Below are 15,685 nucleotides of genomic sequence, written 5' to 3' on the forward strand. Positions count from 1 at the left end.
TCTCCATTGTTACACTCGTGGACTATTTCAACCGCAAGGGCTTCCACTCACTGAACATGCAGTTGGTATGCGACCACCAGAAACGCATCCTGCAGGTATGCGCACAGTTTCCAGGGAGTGTGCACAATGCCTACAACCTGAGTCACTTACAGGTCCCTGCCGTCTTCCAGGGTTTTCAGAGGCTGCAGGGCTGGCTCCTTGGGGACAAGGACTACCCACAGAGGCCATGGCTGATGACACCTGAGCGGTGGCCTCAGACTGCAGCAGAGCGAACACTATAATGAGGCTCATGCAGCAGCTCGCAACTTGGTGGAGCAGACCATCAGGATGCTGAAGATGCGGTTCCAGTACCTGGATTGGTCCTGTGGAGCCCTGCAATACAGTCCACAGAGGGTGTCACACATTGTCGTCGTCTGCTGCGCCCTTTACAACCTGGTCCTGCAACAGGGTGAGGAGTTAGTTGAGGAGGAGATGGAGGAGCTGCAATTCTCGCTCGATGAGGAGGAATCTGACGGCGATGAGGGTGAGTGGGTCCTCAGTGGTGACGACGATGGGGATGAGGCTCGCACTGGCTAGACGAGGCAGGTGACTCGGGAGGCCGTGATAGCTGTCAGATTTGTGGAGGATGATGGTGATGTGCATTGAGGTGTCCCCATAGACCCTCACATTGCAGTTGTGAACATTTGACTCCAGGTTGGCTTATCTCAACGCCAATACCCTCTGAGAGAATGTTCCTGTCATGGAGATGCAGTGGAGGCCCTAATAGTCGCTCAATCTTAGAAGGATGATGACAACATGCAGTGAGGACACTTCATAGATCTTCACATGGCTTCTGAGAATGTCTGATTTTTGTCAGGCTAAGGGCAGGTCGCTTGCGCTCCATGATCAGGGCCACCTCAGAGAAGCAGCCGTGAAACTTCAGATGCATCTGATGCTGTGTCTGCCTTCAGCACTTCAGCCCTTCAGGAGCTGGTGCACAGCATCACAGGTCGCAGATGCTGGTGTGATGGGGGCCAGCCCCGCCTTAAAGGTGCTGAGAGCACATAGAGAGTATGAGAGAACTCAGTGGCACCTGCCCACTACATTCTGGCAGCAATGACCAGCACTACTGAGGTGCAGGCATCAGTAATGTTTCCAGGGAGTGTGAGGCTGGACTGTCACTGGTCTGAGTGCCGCACAGGGAAGAGGCCCCGGACTGAACCTTTTATCTTGTCCAGAAAGGTTTCAAATCTGAGTGACAAGAACACTGCTAATCAGAACAAGGAACCTTGGGCAGGGTGACATTCTTAGGAGTTTATTGACAATCGTGAACATTCTGTACAAGTGATTAACACCCGTGCCCAGGCTGTGCCACTAATTCTCCTTGACTGTCCTAACCCTGCCGCTACGTCTTCGTGCTCCCCGGACATACATAGCGGAGGTGGAGGCAGCCAGCTGACTCTGACGCCCTGTCTGTGATTACTTTGGCGGGCCGAGACTTGGAGGGCCTTGGCCTGCTTTCAGGATCCTGCTATGTTGCAGTGGCACCCTCCTCAACCTGTGAAGCTGGATCTGCGGAGGTCTTGGAAAAGGGGAGTCAGATGGGCCGGTCACTCCCAGAGTCACCTGGGCGGATGGCCCCAGAGTGTGCACCTGCTGATCCCCTCCCCTATGGGTGCCCGAGGGCCTCTGGCTGACTCCATGAATGGAAGGGGTAGCTGGAGTGAGATCATGCTGCCCAACACCCCTCTTGTGTACACACTGTTGGAGACTAACTATGACATCAGTGATGGAGTTAAGCCCCCGCAGCAGTGCAGGTGTGACATCCTGGACCAAGGTCTCCATGGCGGCCACCATCCTGCCAGTGTTGACCTCGGTGCGTTGCAGTGCCAGCGCTATCATCTCAGCCTGAAGATGAATGGATTCCTTCATCGTGACATGCAATCTGAAGAGTGCAGCAGCCATCCCTTCCTGATGTTCCCGAGCTTGCCTTTGCAGCTCCAGCAGCTATTCCATGTCACAGTCCAGAGGCTCGTCATCTGACTGGAACTCAGCAACGTTCTGGCCTCCAGCAGTCCTCCGAGTGCCGGGGACCTGGGAAGTCCCTGCCTCCACCTGCTGTGGATCAGAAAGTGCCATGTGCTCACCAGATTGTGGTCCCGAGGCATCTCTAAAGCTAGGTCCCACCGAGGTGTGTCCCTGCCCTGGTGGAGGGTGTGGATGAGCACCGTGATGGGACTTCAGGGAGGGTGCCTTCAGATTCCTCTTCGGGGATTTCCTTGGAGCTTGCTTGGTGGCTCTGGGTCATGGACTCTGTCTGCTGCTTCCCAGATGTTCCTGTGAAAGCAAGGGGAGATAATTAGTGCATGGCAGTGGCCTGTGAAACAGGACACGTCACTCACGGCATGGTTGTCTGATGAGTGTTGCACTGCTAGATCCTCACTTGGTAGAGCAGTGCTGAACTCACCGTCAGCACAGGATTGGTCCTGGTCATCGCCGGCCGACTGGACGGCTCTTGTTTTCAAATTCTGTGAGAATTCTGTGCATGTCTTTTTGCCTTTGCAGGCCATGACTCCCAGGCAGCGGTGGTGAGCTGGTGGTGATGAGCGCTTTGCTGGCGGCTGCCTTTTAAGGATGGCGGCCGGCGTGATGCAACAGTGGGGCGATGGCGATCGGGCGAATGAGAGCCCGCCTTCCATGGAAACGGTGTTTTTCGCGGGAGTGAAAATATAATGAGGCAGGCTTGGGTAGGTAAAGTGTGGAAACCTGCCATTTTCATTGGCAGGTAGGACTCCATTTTACCCTCCTGCTACTGCACTTGGTGCAATTCTGGGACAATTCCGCCCAATGCATATGTTGTAGTTCTGTAAGATTGATATTACAATAAATTGGTTATTTCAATAACTTATGTTACTCTCAATATGACTGCATGGGTGGAAAAAAGAAATAAAGGCAGTTGTTCAGGAGACATTAGAAATTTCCTGAACCTATCCAAGTGAGTCTACAACTTGAGTGTATTCAGACAAATTTACAAAGTTAGTTGTGATTATGATCAAATCTTATTTGCTGATTTGTTTTGATGATGAGTTTTCCATTTTACTAATTTATTACAAGCATAAGGCCCTTAGAAGAATAAAAATTGTTCAACACCCCTGTATTTTTAATATGATTACTTTTACGTGCCCCTATCCAGATTGTGAACCAAAATATAATCCTCCTAATCCAATGGAATAGCATCTTGGATATAGTGTTATGGCAGATTGTTTTATTTATGTTATGTCAAAAAAATGTGTTCCACTTAAATGCTGATGCTTCCGTGTAATATACTATCAATTTCAAAATAGTGTATGTTGCATAAAGCTTTTAACCATGAATTAGATCCATTACAGAAATATATTAACAATTAATCTGTTAAGTCAAAATCTTCTGTCAATTTTTTTTTCTCCGTCATACTGCTGTGTTATGGAGAAATCTGCTTCGTACCATTGCATTGTTTTAATAACCAGTGGGGGATATCATGACTTCTCCTTCACAGTCCATTTTGGGCAGGATGCATTATTATCTGCATGTGTTTTACAATCATGCTAAAGATTTTTCTGCAGAAATTTCACATACGTTTCAGTTATCCAATGTCATTATCTAATTTTGTTTATCTGAGCTCTTTGGAGGGAGGGGATAATGGGAGAACCATTAAGACCAGTTTTGTCAGTATGCCTTTCTTTTTGGTCCGTTACTGTGCTTCTGCGGCAAGATCAGCTGCTGTTGGAACAGTTGAACTACTAGTCTCTATGCAATGGCCCACATTCTAGTTGAAGCATCTGATCAGAAATGGCCCCTTGTTAAAGGCAAGATGCATTAACCTGACTCTAAGTGTAGCTGCTGACTTTAAAATCAATGAAGCACCTGCTTGCTTGAACCTGCTTTTGTGTAAATGACGTGTTAAATGGTACACTAACTAGCTGATATTACATTCAGCACGGTTTTCATTCACCAACACAGGAACACGGGCTTGGCCTAAATAGCCAAGTGGTTATGGTACTGGGTTTGTAACCCCAAGATCAAGCGTTCAAATCTCACAACGGCAAACTATGAAACAATGTAACTTCATCTGAAACAGACGGAAACGGGTTTGTACTCGAAAGAGTTACACAGGAGCACCCTTCAAAAGACTGGGTGACATTTTAGACCCAAAGAAATTTACAGTACAAAAACAGGACATTTGGCCCATTGGGCCTGTGCCAAACATTAACTGAACAATCCTAAACTAAACTCGCTCTCTCTATCACTCAATACATGTTCTTCCCATGTTGGCAATGTTTATATAGGAGTTTTGTATGCAGAAATATAAATAAGGCCAATAATAATTTATGTGAACACTAGCTTTCACTTACAGCAAATGGGTGTATTTTGTTTATCTTGCAATATAGAGAAGGATATATAATATTCTGTGATACTGCTCAAATATACTGTATGTTCAATGCAGATTTTTGTCCATGTTGAGACCATGCACAAAAATTTTGGTGCACTCATATCTCATTGGATTAGGTTTCATATTTATAAAATAACAAGAAATCGCAAATAAAAATATAGAGAATGTACCAACTGGCAAGTGGCAAAATAAACCACTAATGACAAAATTCAAAAACTACAAATCAAAACCAGAGAGTCAATAATAGATACTGCTAAAACAAATCAGTCTGCATTTTTTGAAAATCTTATTTCCAACAGCAAATGCTAGAAATAAGTTTTCAATCATTTTTTTTAAAAATTGCTGCACAAAGTTTAGATAAAAGTGATTACACAGTCATGTTTTCAGTATTCAAAATGTCCAACAATATCCTTTGACAGAAGCTTATGCTGTGTGAGTAACCTATAGGTCTTTAGGTGTTCCAGCTGTGAGACAGGCTGGTTGAAGCTTAGAACTTCTTTACCCAAAACCTGTCCAAGAGGAAAGAAAGCAAGCTGGCTGCAAAACAAAACACGAGTTAAGGGCATCGACTCGCACTGTCGAAAGGGTGGAAGTGGTATTTTGCAGGGACTTGCACTGGGACCACTGCTGTTCACAATTCACATTAATACTTTGGACTCAGGAATTGGAAGTACAATTTCAAAATTTGCAGGTAATACCAAAATGTGGTTAATACAGAGAAAAAATGCAACAAAATATAGTAAGACGGTAATCTTGCAGAATGTGTATGTAATTGACAAATTAATTTCAAAATAGATAAGTTTGAGGTGGTGCATTTTGATAGGAAAAATAAGGAGGCCACAAATTGCTTGGATAATAAGAGTCCGAATAGGGTAGAGATATACAAATCACTAAAGTTAGCAACACAGGTTAACAAGGACATTAAAAAAAACAAGCCAAGCTCTGGATTCATTTCTAGAAGGATATAATTGAAAAGCAGCAAAGTTATTTTAACCTTGTACTGAACCTTGGTCAGACCACAATTGGAGTACTCTGGACAGTTCTGGTCTCATATTATAAAAATATGGGTGATACCAGAGCTGAGAAGGAATATTTCTCAGGCTGGGGGGCTAACCTGGTGGAAGAATTTAAGATAATAAAAAGGATTTGATAGGATAGTCGTAGAGCAAATATTGCTACTTGCCGGGAAATCAAATTTAGATGTCATAACTATAAAATAATCGCTAATACATCCAAAAGACAATTCAGGAGAAACTCTTTACCTAAAGAATAGTCAGAATGCACAATTTTCCATCCCATAAGGCAAATAGCAGCGATGCACTTAGGGGGAATCTAGATAAAGCACATGCGGGCAAAAATAGTAGAAGGCTATTCTAATAGGATTGAAAGGGGTAGGAGCAAGCTCAAGTGAAGCATAAATACTGTCAAAGACCAGTTGAATTGAATGGCGTGATTTCTGTGCTGTAGGTGTGATGTAAAGGAAAACCTGGTGAGCAGGGAATGACTTGGAGCAGATTTTTATGTATTCTGATGCCCTATGATAAAATTGAAACGTTTTTGTCTAATTTAAAACGGACAGCAGTTGCTTTAATACAGTCACAGTAAATGAAACATTTAAGAGAGTAGCTGCTTTCGAATCTGGGTCAAAGCCTAACTCCATTCTGTTATGATCCTAGACTCTCTCCAAAGTTTTTGTTGACCAATAGCATTTTGTTTAAAATAGGCCAAGTTTGAGATTCAAGACACTTGTTCAGTGAATAAAGCCACAAGATTCCATGGTTTTTGAACAAACAAAAATAAACTTTACTGTACAAGGTCAGAAAGATAAAACAATTTACAATATCTATCTTATACTTTAACATTCAGGGTAAATGAGGTACATGTGAATTAACAAGCAAACTATGGTCGAACAGACTACAATGCATACAAAATGGTAGATTTGAACAAGACAGAATCCACAGGCTTCTCAACAACTCACCTAGGTGTCATTAAACACTGAGCCAACCAATCTCACTGAAATTCTGTCTCTCTCACGAGGGATTACTATCTCCACCTTCGAAGATCTAACCTTGGAATTCTTTCCAAAAGACGCTCCAATTCAGACGATGGCACACCTCACAGGGTTTTGATCTCGCCTCCCGAGATTCCTTTCCCCTGGATTCCTGAGTATGCACTCAAGCCCCAACTCACAAACACAACCTCAACTCTTCGGTTGCGCAGAACAAAACACAGCTGCTCCAAAAGGGAAGAAGAGCCATACGGACTCGAAATGTTAACTCTGTTTCTCTGTCCACAGATGCTGTCAGACCTGCTGAGTTTTTCCAGCATTTCCTGTTTTATTTCTGACTTCCAGTATCATAGTATTTAGAGAATGGTTATAGAGCTATAAGATAGTTAGAAATTGCTAATGGATCTCCCATGGCACGACTTACTATTTTCTAACAACGAGGAGTGTTTATGCCTTTTAGGGGATTACATTGTGTCCAGTGATTTACAGTGTCTAATGATTTAGTGTCTAAATAAATTCAACTTTTAACTGTACTCCGGGATTTTTTTAACAGTGCTTTGGGATTGAATTTCACAGCTATGAACATTGTAAATGATTGCCCTACATACGTATTTCTATACTTCATGTATTTAATTTGTAAATACACAATTTTAAGGTTGCCAAACAGCAAAAAGGATTTTTAATTTTTTTTTATCACAGCTATCCAATTTACATCCTCAGGATGTTTCTCAGTCAATGGTTTACTTTTGAAGTATAGTCACTTGTTTTATGGGCAAATGCTACAGAATTTGCATTAATTGGAGGTATTTATCTCAGCCCTAAAGTTCTAGATGAATTATATTTTACTGATTTTTCATTAAAAATTTTGAAATGTCACAGCTTGCTTCCAAATGATTTTAAACAGCTTTTGAACAGAAACTACTACTACTAGACTATTTCATCATCGTTGATAATTAACGCACCTTGGGAAATTGGGCATATTGCACATGCTTAGACTATGCAAACCAAATAGAGTTCAGAATCACACTGGGTAAAAAAATTTCAAGTTCAAATCTGGCATTTTGGGATAAAATGAAGCCTTGAAGTTTAAGAAGCATTCAAGGCATTCTTCTTCTTCTCACATTACCTATCCAAAGATAGGTGCTTGGCAATTATTTGCTGCACTAAGGCCAAAGCGCTGTGATTTTTTTACTGTGGGTAGGGCAGGCCCCAAGTCTACCTCAGCCGGAACAGGTGTTGAACTCCATGCTATTGGCATTAATCTGATCCATATGCTAGCTGTCTAGCCAACTGAGCTAACCTGCTTCTCCATTCAAGGCATTAGAGCATTATAAAGTAAAGGGTTACCAACTCCAGTATGTGAGCAAACCAGGAGAAAATCATAATGGACTAAAGATGTTCTTTTTTTCATTTTCTTTGAACATTTGTTCATTATAAAAATGCTTGAAATGGTAATAATGGTTGACAGTCAAGAAGCACCCATTCAGATAATGAAGAGTCTGTATACTTTTTCATTAGTGTGGTAAGGTGGTCCACCGTGAGAAGAGACGTGTTGGGTCTATTGAGGATGGAGCAGTTGGAAATGGGTGATCATTTGATGAAACCTCAGAATATGTCCAACCAGGGTTGGCAAGCTGTAAGGGCACAGACAATTCATTGCATAAATGTAATGTTACTGACTGGAGGGGAGTTAATTTAAACAGCCTTGATGTCCCCTCTCACTATCCACTCTTAAACAGAAAGGCATTTTTGATTTCACCCTTTGTAAGTAGTGGCGTATTTTCCCCAATCCTTCAGTTTGGAGTTACCTGATCCTCTTTTAATAAACCCACAGCACACTTGAGGTAAAGTAGAATAAGAGGGTTAGTTTATTTTACACACACACAAAATGGATTGGGGGGAGGAGGAGGGGGTTCGCAACAGCTGACCCCTTTGCACTCATACACTAGAAGAGGGATAAGGGAAAGAAACGGGTACAGGGCAAGACCACAATAAAAATAAGAGATTTGGTTTCATATGGGTACAGAATCAACAGGTCCGTTGGCATATTCCTTCAGAGGTTAGCAGCCTGAAACTTGCAGGGTGATCCGTCTTTCCAGAAGTGAGGACTTCCACAATGAGAGAAGGCACTTAGAGATGAATTAGCCTTGAACTTCTGAATCTATGCCTTCCAATGTTCCAGTAGGTCACAGTGTAGATGAGGGTCAGGCACTTTACCCGGACTGAGCTCTTTCTGCTGCTACCTGTTGGATGATAAAATGGTAGACAACCTGGGTTCAGTTCCACACGGCAATATTACAGGTTCTAGCAACTTTGGGGAGGCCATGTGACATACCTCCCACCACTTCTCCTGGGTCGTAATTGTGGACTGAACTTGCCACAAAAAGTTAAGGCTTGTCCATTTCAATGTAAATACTCTTTAACACTGTGATAAATCTTAATTACAGCCAAACAATACCATTAGCACTGAAAAATAGCTTTTACAAGAATGGAGTCTCATTCCTGCAAATTTTAGTTACTGCTTATTTTTTAAATTTTAAGATTTTTTTGTTTTTTTTAACATTTCTTCAGCTCTCTCTTTCTCTGAATCCCATCTTTTTTTCTTGTTCTGTATTTTAGTTTTTCTACCTGATCTGACATTGAATTCAATATTCTAACTGACATTTGCTGCTTCAGACACTGAAGCATTGTTACTGAATGGCTCAATCTAATTCTTTAAGGAGATAAATAGTTATTAGCCCTGTTCAGGCAGGTCCCAAATGCCCTGTTGAGGATGCCGAGTCATTTCCTCCTCCTCCTGTTTGCAGCAGCCTGCTTTGCAGAAGCTCATGGAAATTAAATAGGCAATGGCAAACCTATTGATCAGCAGATAGCGTTTGTTCATCGACCACAGAGTTCTGGCCCAAGATATCACTGGAAAGAAAAAATGTGATTCAGTTAGTTTTTTTCTTTCTTTGTTACCCCTGTTTTATTTCTTGGCAAATTAGTAAGGAAGATTCAGGTGAATGACAGATCCTGTCAACAGCCTGTAATGCTTTACATGCTGGGCTAAATGTCACTATACTTTGATCTTTTTTATTCATTCATGGGATGTGGCCATCGTTGGCCAGGCCAGCATTTATTACCCATCCCTAATTGCCCTTTAGAAGGTGTTGGTGAGCTGCCTTCTTGAGTCACTGTAGTCCATGTGGTGCAGGTACATTCACAGTACTGTTTGGGAGGGAGTTCCAGGATTTTGACCCAGCGACAGTGAAGGAAGGGCGATATATTTCCAAGTCAGGATGGTGACTGGCTTGGAGGGGAACTTTCAGGTGGTGGTGTTCCCATCTATCTGCTGCCCTTGTCCTTCTAGATGTAGTGGTCGTGGGTTTGGAAGGTTCTGTCAAAGGAGGCTTGGTGCGTTTCTGCAGTGCATCTTGTAGATGGTACACACTGCTGCCACTGTTTGTCAGTGGTGGAGGGAGTGAATGGTTGTGGATGTGGTGCCAGTCAAGTGGGCTGCTTTGTCCTGGATGGTGTCAAGCTTCTTGAATGTTGTGGGACCTGCACTCATCCACGCGTGGGGAGTATTCCATCATAATCCTAACCTGTGCCTTATAGATGGTGGACAGGCTTTTGGGAGCCAGGAGGTGAATTACTTGTTGCAGAATTCCTAACCCCTGACCTGCCCTTGTAGCCACAGTATTTATATGGCAAATCCAATTCAATTTGTGGTCAATGGGTGATTCAGCAATGATAATGCCATTGAACATCAAGGGGTAATGGTTGGATTCTCTCTTGTTGGAGATGGTCATTGCCTGACACTTGTGTGGCATGAATATTACTTGCCACTGGTCAGCCCAAGCCTGGATATTGTCCGGGTCTTGCTGCATTTGGACCTGGACTACTTCAGTATCTGAGGAGTCGCGAATGGTCCTGAACATTGTTCATTCATCAGCGAACACCGCCACTCTAACCTTATGATGGAAGGAAGGTCATTGATGAAGCAACTGAAGATGGTTGGGCCTAGGATGCTACCCTTAGGAACTCCTGCAGTAGTGTGCTGGAACTGAGATGATTGACCTCCAATAACCAAAACCATCCTCCTTTCTACTAAGCATGACTCCAACTAGTGGAGAGTTTTCCCCCTGATTCTCATTGATTCCAGTTTTGCTAGGGCTCCCTGATGCCACAGTCTGTCAGACGCTGCCTTGATGTCAATACCAGACATACACACCTCATCTCTGGAGTTCAGCTCTTTTGTCCATGTTTAAACCAAGGCTGTTAGGAGATCAGGAGCTGAGTGGCCCTAGTAGAACCTAAACTGAGCATCAGTGAGCAAGTTATTGCTAAGCAAGGGCTGCTTGATGGCACTGTTAATGACCCCTTCCATCACTTTACTGATGATCAAGAGTAGACTGATGGGGCAGTAATTGGCCGGGTTGGATTTGTCCTGCTTTTTGTGTACAGGGCATATCTGGACAATTTTCCACATTGCCCGTAGATGCCAGTGTTGTACTGGAACAGCATGGCTAGGGGCGCGGCAAATTCTGGAGCACAAGCCTTCGTACTATTGTCGGAATATTGTCAGGACCCATAGTCTTTGCAGTATTCATTGCCTTCAGCCATTTCTTCATATCACGTAGAGTGAATGGAATTGGCTGAAGACTGACAGCATATGTGATGCTGGGAACCTCCAGAGTAGACCAAGATGGATCATGCATTCAGCACTTCTGGCTGAAGATTGTTGCAAATGCTTCAGCTTTATCTTTTGCATTGATGTGCTGGGCTCCCCATTGAGGATGTAGCCTTTCACTCATTAAAACTAATTATTTGGTTGAAAAAGAAGCCACATCATTAACAGATGGATTGTGAAGAGAAATATCTGCTCCTCATTCCATGCAGAAATTTTATTTAACATTTTGTATTGTTCTGTTAACTTATCCGTATATCTGTCTGCCTGCAGCAAAATAATTATTTTTTGTTTCACAGGAACCAATCAAAAACATTTATTTTGCCATCCCTACGATGATTTCTTACAAAGTTCTTTTCCTCATGATATCACACCACAGCCTCCCACTATAACACATGTCTACCTCACTGTGAACCGTGAACCACAAGGATTGATAGAATATCATAAGAAGGAAATTCATTATGGGTATTGTTGAGAAGACAATTATGTCAGAGGTAATTTACCTACTCCTGACCAATTATAATGTGGATAACTGGCCAAAACCTATTTGCATAAAAGGAAATAGGATACAGACACGGCATTAGCACTCGTCTAGGGATCTAAAGTAACTGTCCTCAGCTTTCACAGGTGTTGTCATTTTAAAAGCTACAAGCCTATGGCATTCTTCACATTTGAGATCACTAGTTTACCATATGGAGTCTGATTTTTTTTTTCACAAGTGTTATAATACACCCATACGCAGCAAGGGTATATTGCATTCAAAAAAGGGGGAAACTGCAGGTTAGACTTTATATTAATTCTCTTTGATTGCAGATTTCAGTTTAATTAACATTGCTCTCGTCGTTTTCTGGTAGACATAGTACATATTTTTAAAGGATATATGAATTACATTTGGGTGGAATTTTACAAGGCTGTAATGTACAATTGAATTATTTAAGTGATGTCCTGCACCACTATAGTGAAGCTCAGTTGGTTTCTGAATGTCATCTGAACCAGGAGATTATGTTACAGGCTATAAGTCACTTCAGCTCAACTGTTATTATAGTAGTAATGGTATATTTGTACTAATTTTCAAATGGTTATGGTGCTGTAACATCTGTGTGGCTGTGGAATCTGTTAAAGTCTAGCAGTCTACAGCATGACAGTCTTTTGAAGAGGCAATTAAGTTTTGAAGTAGGATGGGGGAGTACAACAGAAGCTATGATGAAAGTCTTTTGACATATCAATATATAACAAGAAGGGCTAGTGCTAGGTTTAATGCAATGTTTCAAGTAGCATACTGATTAGAGGTCTGGGAAAAATATGTAGGCAGACTCCTTTATAGGAGCCTAAAAAAATATGTAATTAGAATAGACTGTTTAGCTACCAGGCTCACTGCTTCCACAGATTATGTACCTACCATGGACTCGAGGCCAACATTTAAACCTTGGGTAACCTCTATGCTCTTTGATTCTCAAAGATGATCAAACAAAACTCCAAGAGTATTCATTTATCCTAACTTCTCCCAATATTTAACTGAATCCTGTCTCTCTCTATTTGACATTTTTTATTCATTAATGGAATGTGGACATTGCTGGCAAGGATTGTTGTCTGTAGAGGAACCATCATATCGCATGGATTATCAGAACATCTCGGTTTATACCTCTCAAGTATTTTTGAAGGTTACATAACTGCTTCTGCTGGCAGCTTGTTCCACTAGGTTTTCTTTCAATTACGTGCTTCGTTGAGACTTATTAATTAGCATATGCTGTTCTTTGCTTATTAATGGGTCCTCCTCTTCTATGTTGACAATCTACAATAGTTAAACCTGAAGGAAGTGAAGGTCCTGGATCAGTACTCCATCCCTCCCAACTCCCCCTCCCCTACCTCCCGCATCCACCAACTTTTCTCAAATCCATCATATTCAGATCTGTAAGGTTTAGAGTCTTATATCCCTCATCTTCATTGTTTCAACTTACTCCTACCCGTCAAAGTCGGTTTTGATGATGTGTCCAAAACGCATATATTAGGCGTGAATTTAATCCTGCTGTCCAACTAAACCTGGGTTGAGATGGGCAGTTAAAATCACAGCAGGACCTTAGTAGGCAAATTTCCAGATAACTTCCCACAAGTTCCAATTTGAACTTTCTCTTCTGAGCAAGTGGAAAGAAAACACCACAGAAACCGGCAGGGTCCTTCCCTAAACATGTAGGCTAGGCTTCAAAGATGTCATTATAGCTCAACTGTTATTTTAACCAGAGACTTGCATGGGAAAACCACTGTAGCTTTCCTAACAAGCCAACCTAGCAAGGTGAAGCCCCCCCAAAAAAATCTCTATTTGGCTCTTTTTGTGGGATCAGTAGGAGCAGGAGGGCTCCTCCAGGCACCATAAAGAAGGTTTATGTCTCCCTTACCTCTGTTTGACCTCCTTCCTTGACCTCAAGGCTCAGTGACTTAACTGACTGCCTGGGACCATTCCTGCCTCTCAATATTTCACTCCCACCTGCTGATTTTGAACAGAAACCTAACCAGGTCTATGCAAATGAGGCCTGGGAGTTAAAATCGCCTGGGCCTTGTGCTGCAAAGATTAGGACATTAGACGGCTTCCTTGGCCCTGTTCCGGCCCATACATCTGCTGCCCCAAGTTGAAATTGGGACTATTATTCCAAATGTGGCCTCATCTGCAATGCATACAATATTAGAATAACTTAAAATCTAATGCTTATGATGTGGAACCTGCTTTCGATTAGCTGTTTTGGAAACTGCTTGATATCAACTGGAAACTTGTAGTGAACAATAATAATTGTACTTGCATCCTTTTCCTTTTCCACATGTGCTAATGGCCATCATTTTAATCATGTTCATGTGTTTGTTATTTTACTATCCCAGTATGCATTGGTTTACATCTGTCTACATTAAAATCCAACTACTGTTTATTAGCCCATCTGGCCCTGATCTTTGTGAAAACTTTTTTTTTGCTCCTTATATTTACCACTTTTTGAGAAACCAAGGCCAACACTCAAAATACAAAATGCCATTAAAGTTGAAAAATGAATTAAAAGATGAGATAAATCAGGAATTATTCCACCAGGACAGTAGATTTAGGTTTAAAATTTCCGCAGATTGTGGGCGGAAGGAAACCCTGAAGGAGGCAAGGAGTTCCATAGCTTCGAGGTACTGAGAAAGAATGAATAAAGTCTGAGAAAGATGCGGTTAATCCTGCTTCCAAACACTGAAGATGCATAGAGAAAGAAGCGTGTGAAGGACACAGTGTGTTTGGAGCTTACAAGGAAAAGGTCCTGAAGCTCCAAGAGTCATTGACACAGCTTTTTGTACTTAGCATTACCATCTGTTTCCTATTTCCAAGCTAGTTTTTAATCCATTTGTTTCATTAATTTCATGATCCATAACTTTTTTTAAATCTCACATGTGGAATATTATTAACTTCCTTCAGATAGGTGATGGTTTTGACAATTGCCTTCTTTGGTGGTGTCATAAGATTATATGATGGGCCTTTACCAACTTTCATTAATTCTAAGGAGTATTGTGAAGGAAGCATTTTGGTAGAGCGTGGAGCATTTTGATCAGGTGGACTGCAGCTATTGTGCGCAACTTATTCTTTTTTTTTAATGTATTTCATATTCTTCTTTAATTTTTCCAGATTCTTATCCTTCATCAATGGAAACCTGTCTGACATTGGAAGACCTGCTATGCAGAACAATGTGAACACAGCACTGAAAACCAGTTTGATGGATGCCTTAGCTCAAAGACTTGATACAACTGTGCCAACACTGCAGATGATTATTGATGGACTGATACAGCCTCATGACTATGACATTAGAGCAGGTAATGAGGTTTAACAATAGCAAATAATTGCCTTTGTTAGCTGAATAATATTATTTAGTTTAAATAAATACTTACAAATATCTGAATTTATATTTAGTTAATAAAATCCTTAGTTATTATTGTCAAGTTCTGTACGCTTGAAGGTAATAATGTTGGTAGTAAATAACAATGAAATTCTCCAACAAATCTCTAAAAGAGTCTTTCAATTATAAATCTTGATCAGCCTAATGTTGCTATTTTATCCATCTGTAGTCTTCTACAATTTTTCATGCAGCATGTAGAGCAATGACCAAGGTTTACTGCTATATCTTCACACCAACTGATCAAAGGGAAGCAATTCTTACTTTAATGGCAAATAAAAATAGGGGGAAATGAATGTTACATTAAATTTACAATTTTATTTTAAAAATTCAAATATCTTGATATAGAGATAAACTCATCACATATTACGTGGGTTGTAATTTGAGGATTAAAGAGGAAATGCCATTTTTAAACCACCTTTGAATTTTTCACTGGATGCGAGAGGATATATATTAAATCTGCCATAGCTAAGGTGCAGGCATGGAGGCAATGGGTTTTAACCAAGCTGACATCATTACACCTAAATTCCAACATTTGTATATTAGGATTTGCTGATCTAACTTATGCCACAGTAAACAGGAATAGCTTAGACGAACAGCTAAGGAAAGCAGATGCTAGGATCTTCATTGTACTGTTGGTTGATCTTTTGTCAAAAACATTTCTTTCTTTTCATTCCATTTGTAATTGTCTC

General features: G+C 41.5%; 1 protein-coding gene across 3 annotated transcripts in view; it reads left to right on the top strand.

Annotated features, from left to right (window-relative positions):
* The window catches only part of srbd1 (S1 RNA binding domain 1), a 289,801-nt gene that overhangs the window by 266,582 nt on the left and 7,534 nt on the right, over positions 1-15,685 (top strand). For all 3 annotated transcript variants that reach the window (XM_041178598.1, XM_041178607.1, XM_041178616.1), the window contains exon 21: positions 14,729-14,913. In XM_041178598.1, the coding sequence (XP_041034532.1) occupies positions 14,729-14,913 (185 nt within the window). The remainder of the gene's footprint in view (positions 1-14,728; positions 14,914-15,685) is intronic.

The sequence above is a fragment of the Carcharodon carcharias genome, chromosome 2 (genome assembly GCF_017639515.1).
Source record: "Carcharodon carcharias isolate sCarCar2 chromosome 2, sCarCar2.pri, whole genome shotgun sequence".
NCBI lineage: Eukaryota > Metazoa > Chordata > Chondrichthyes > Lamniformes > Lamnidae > Carcharodon > Carcharodon carcharias.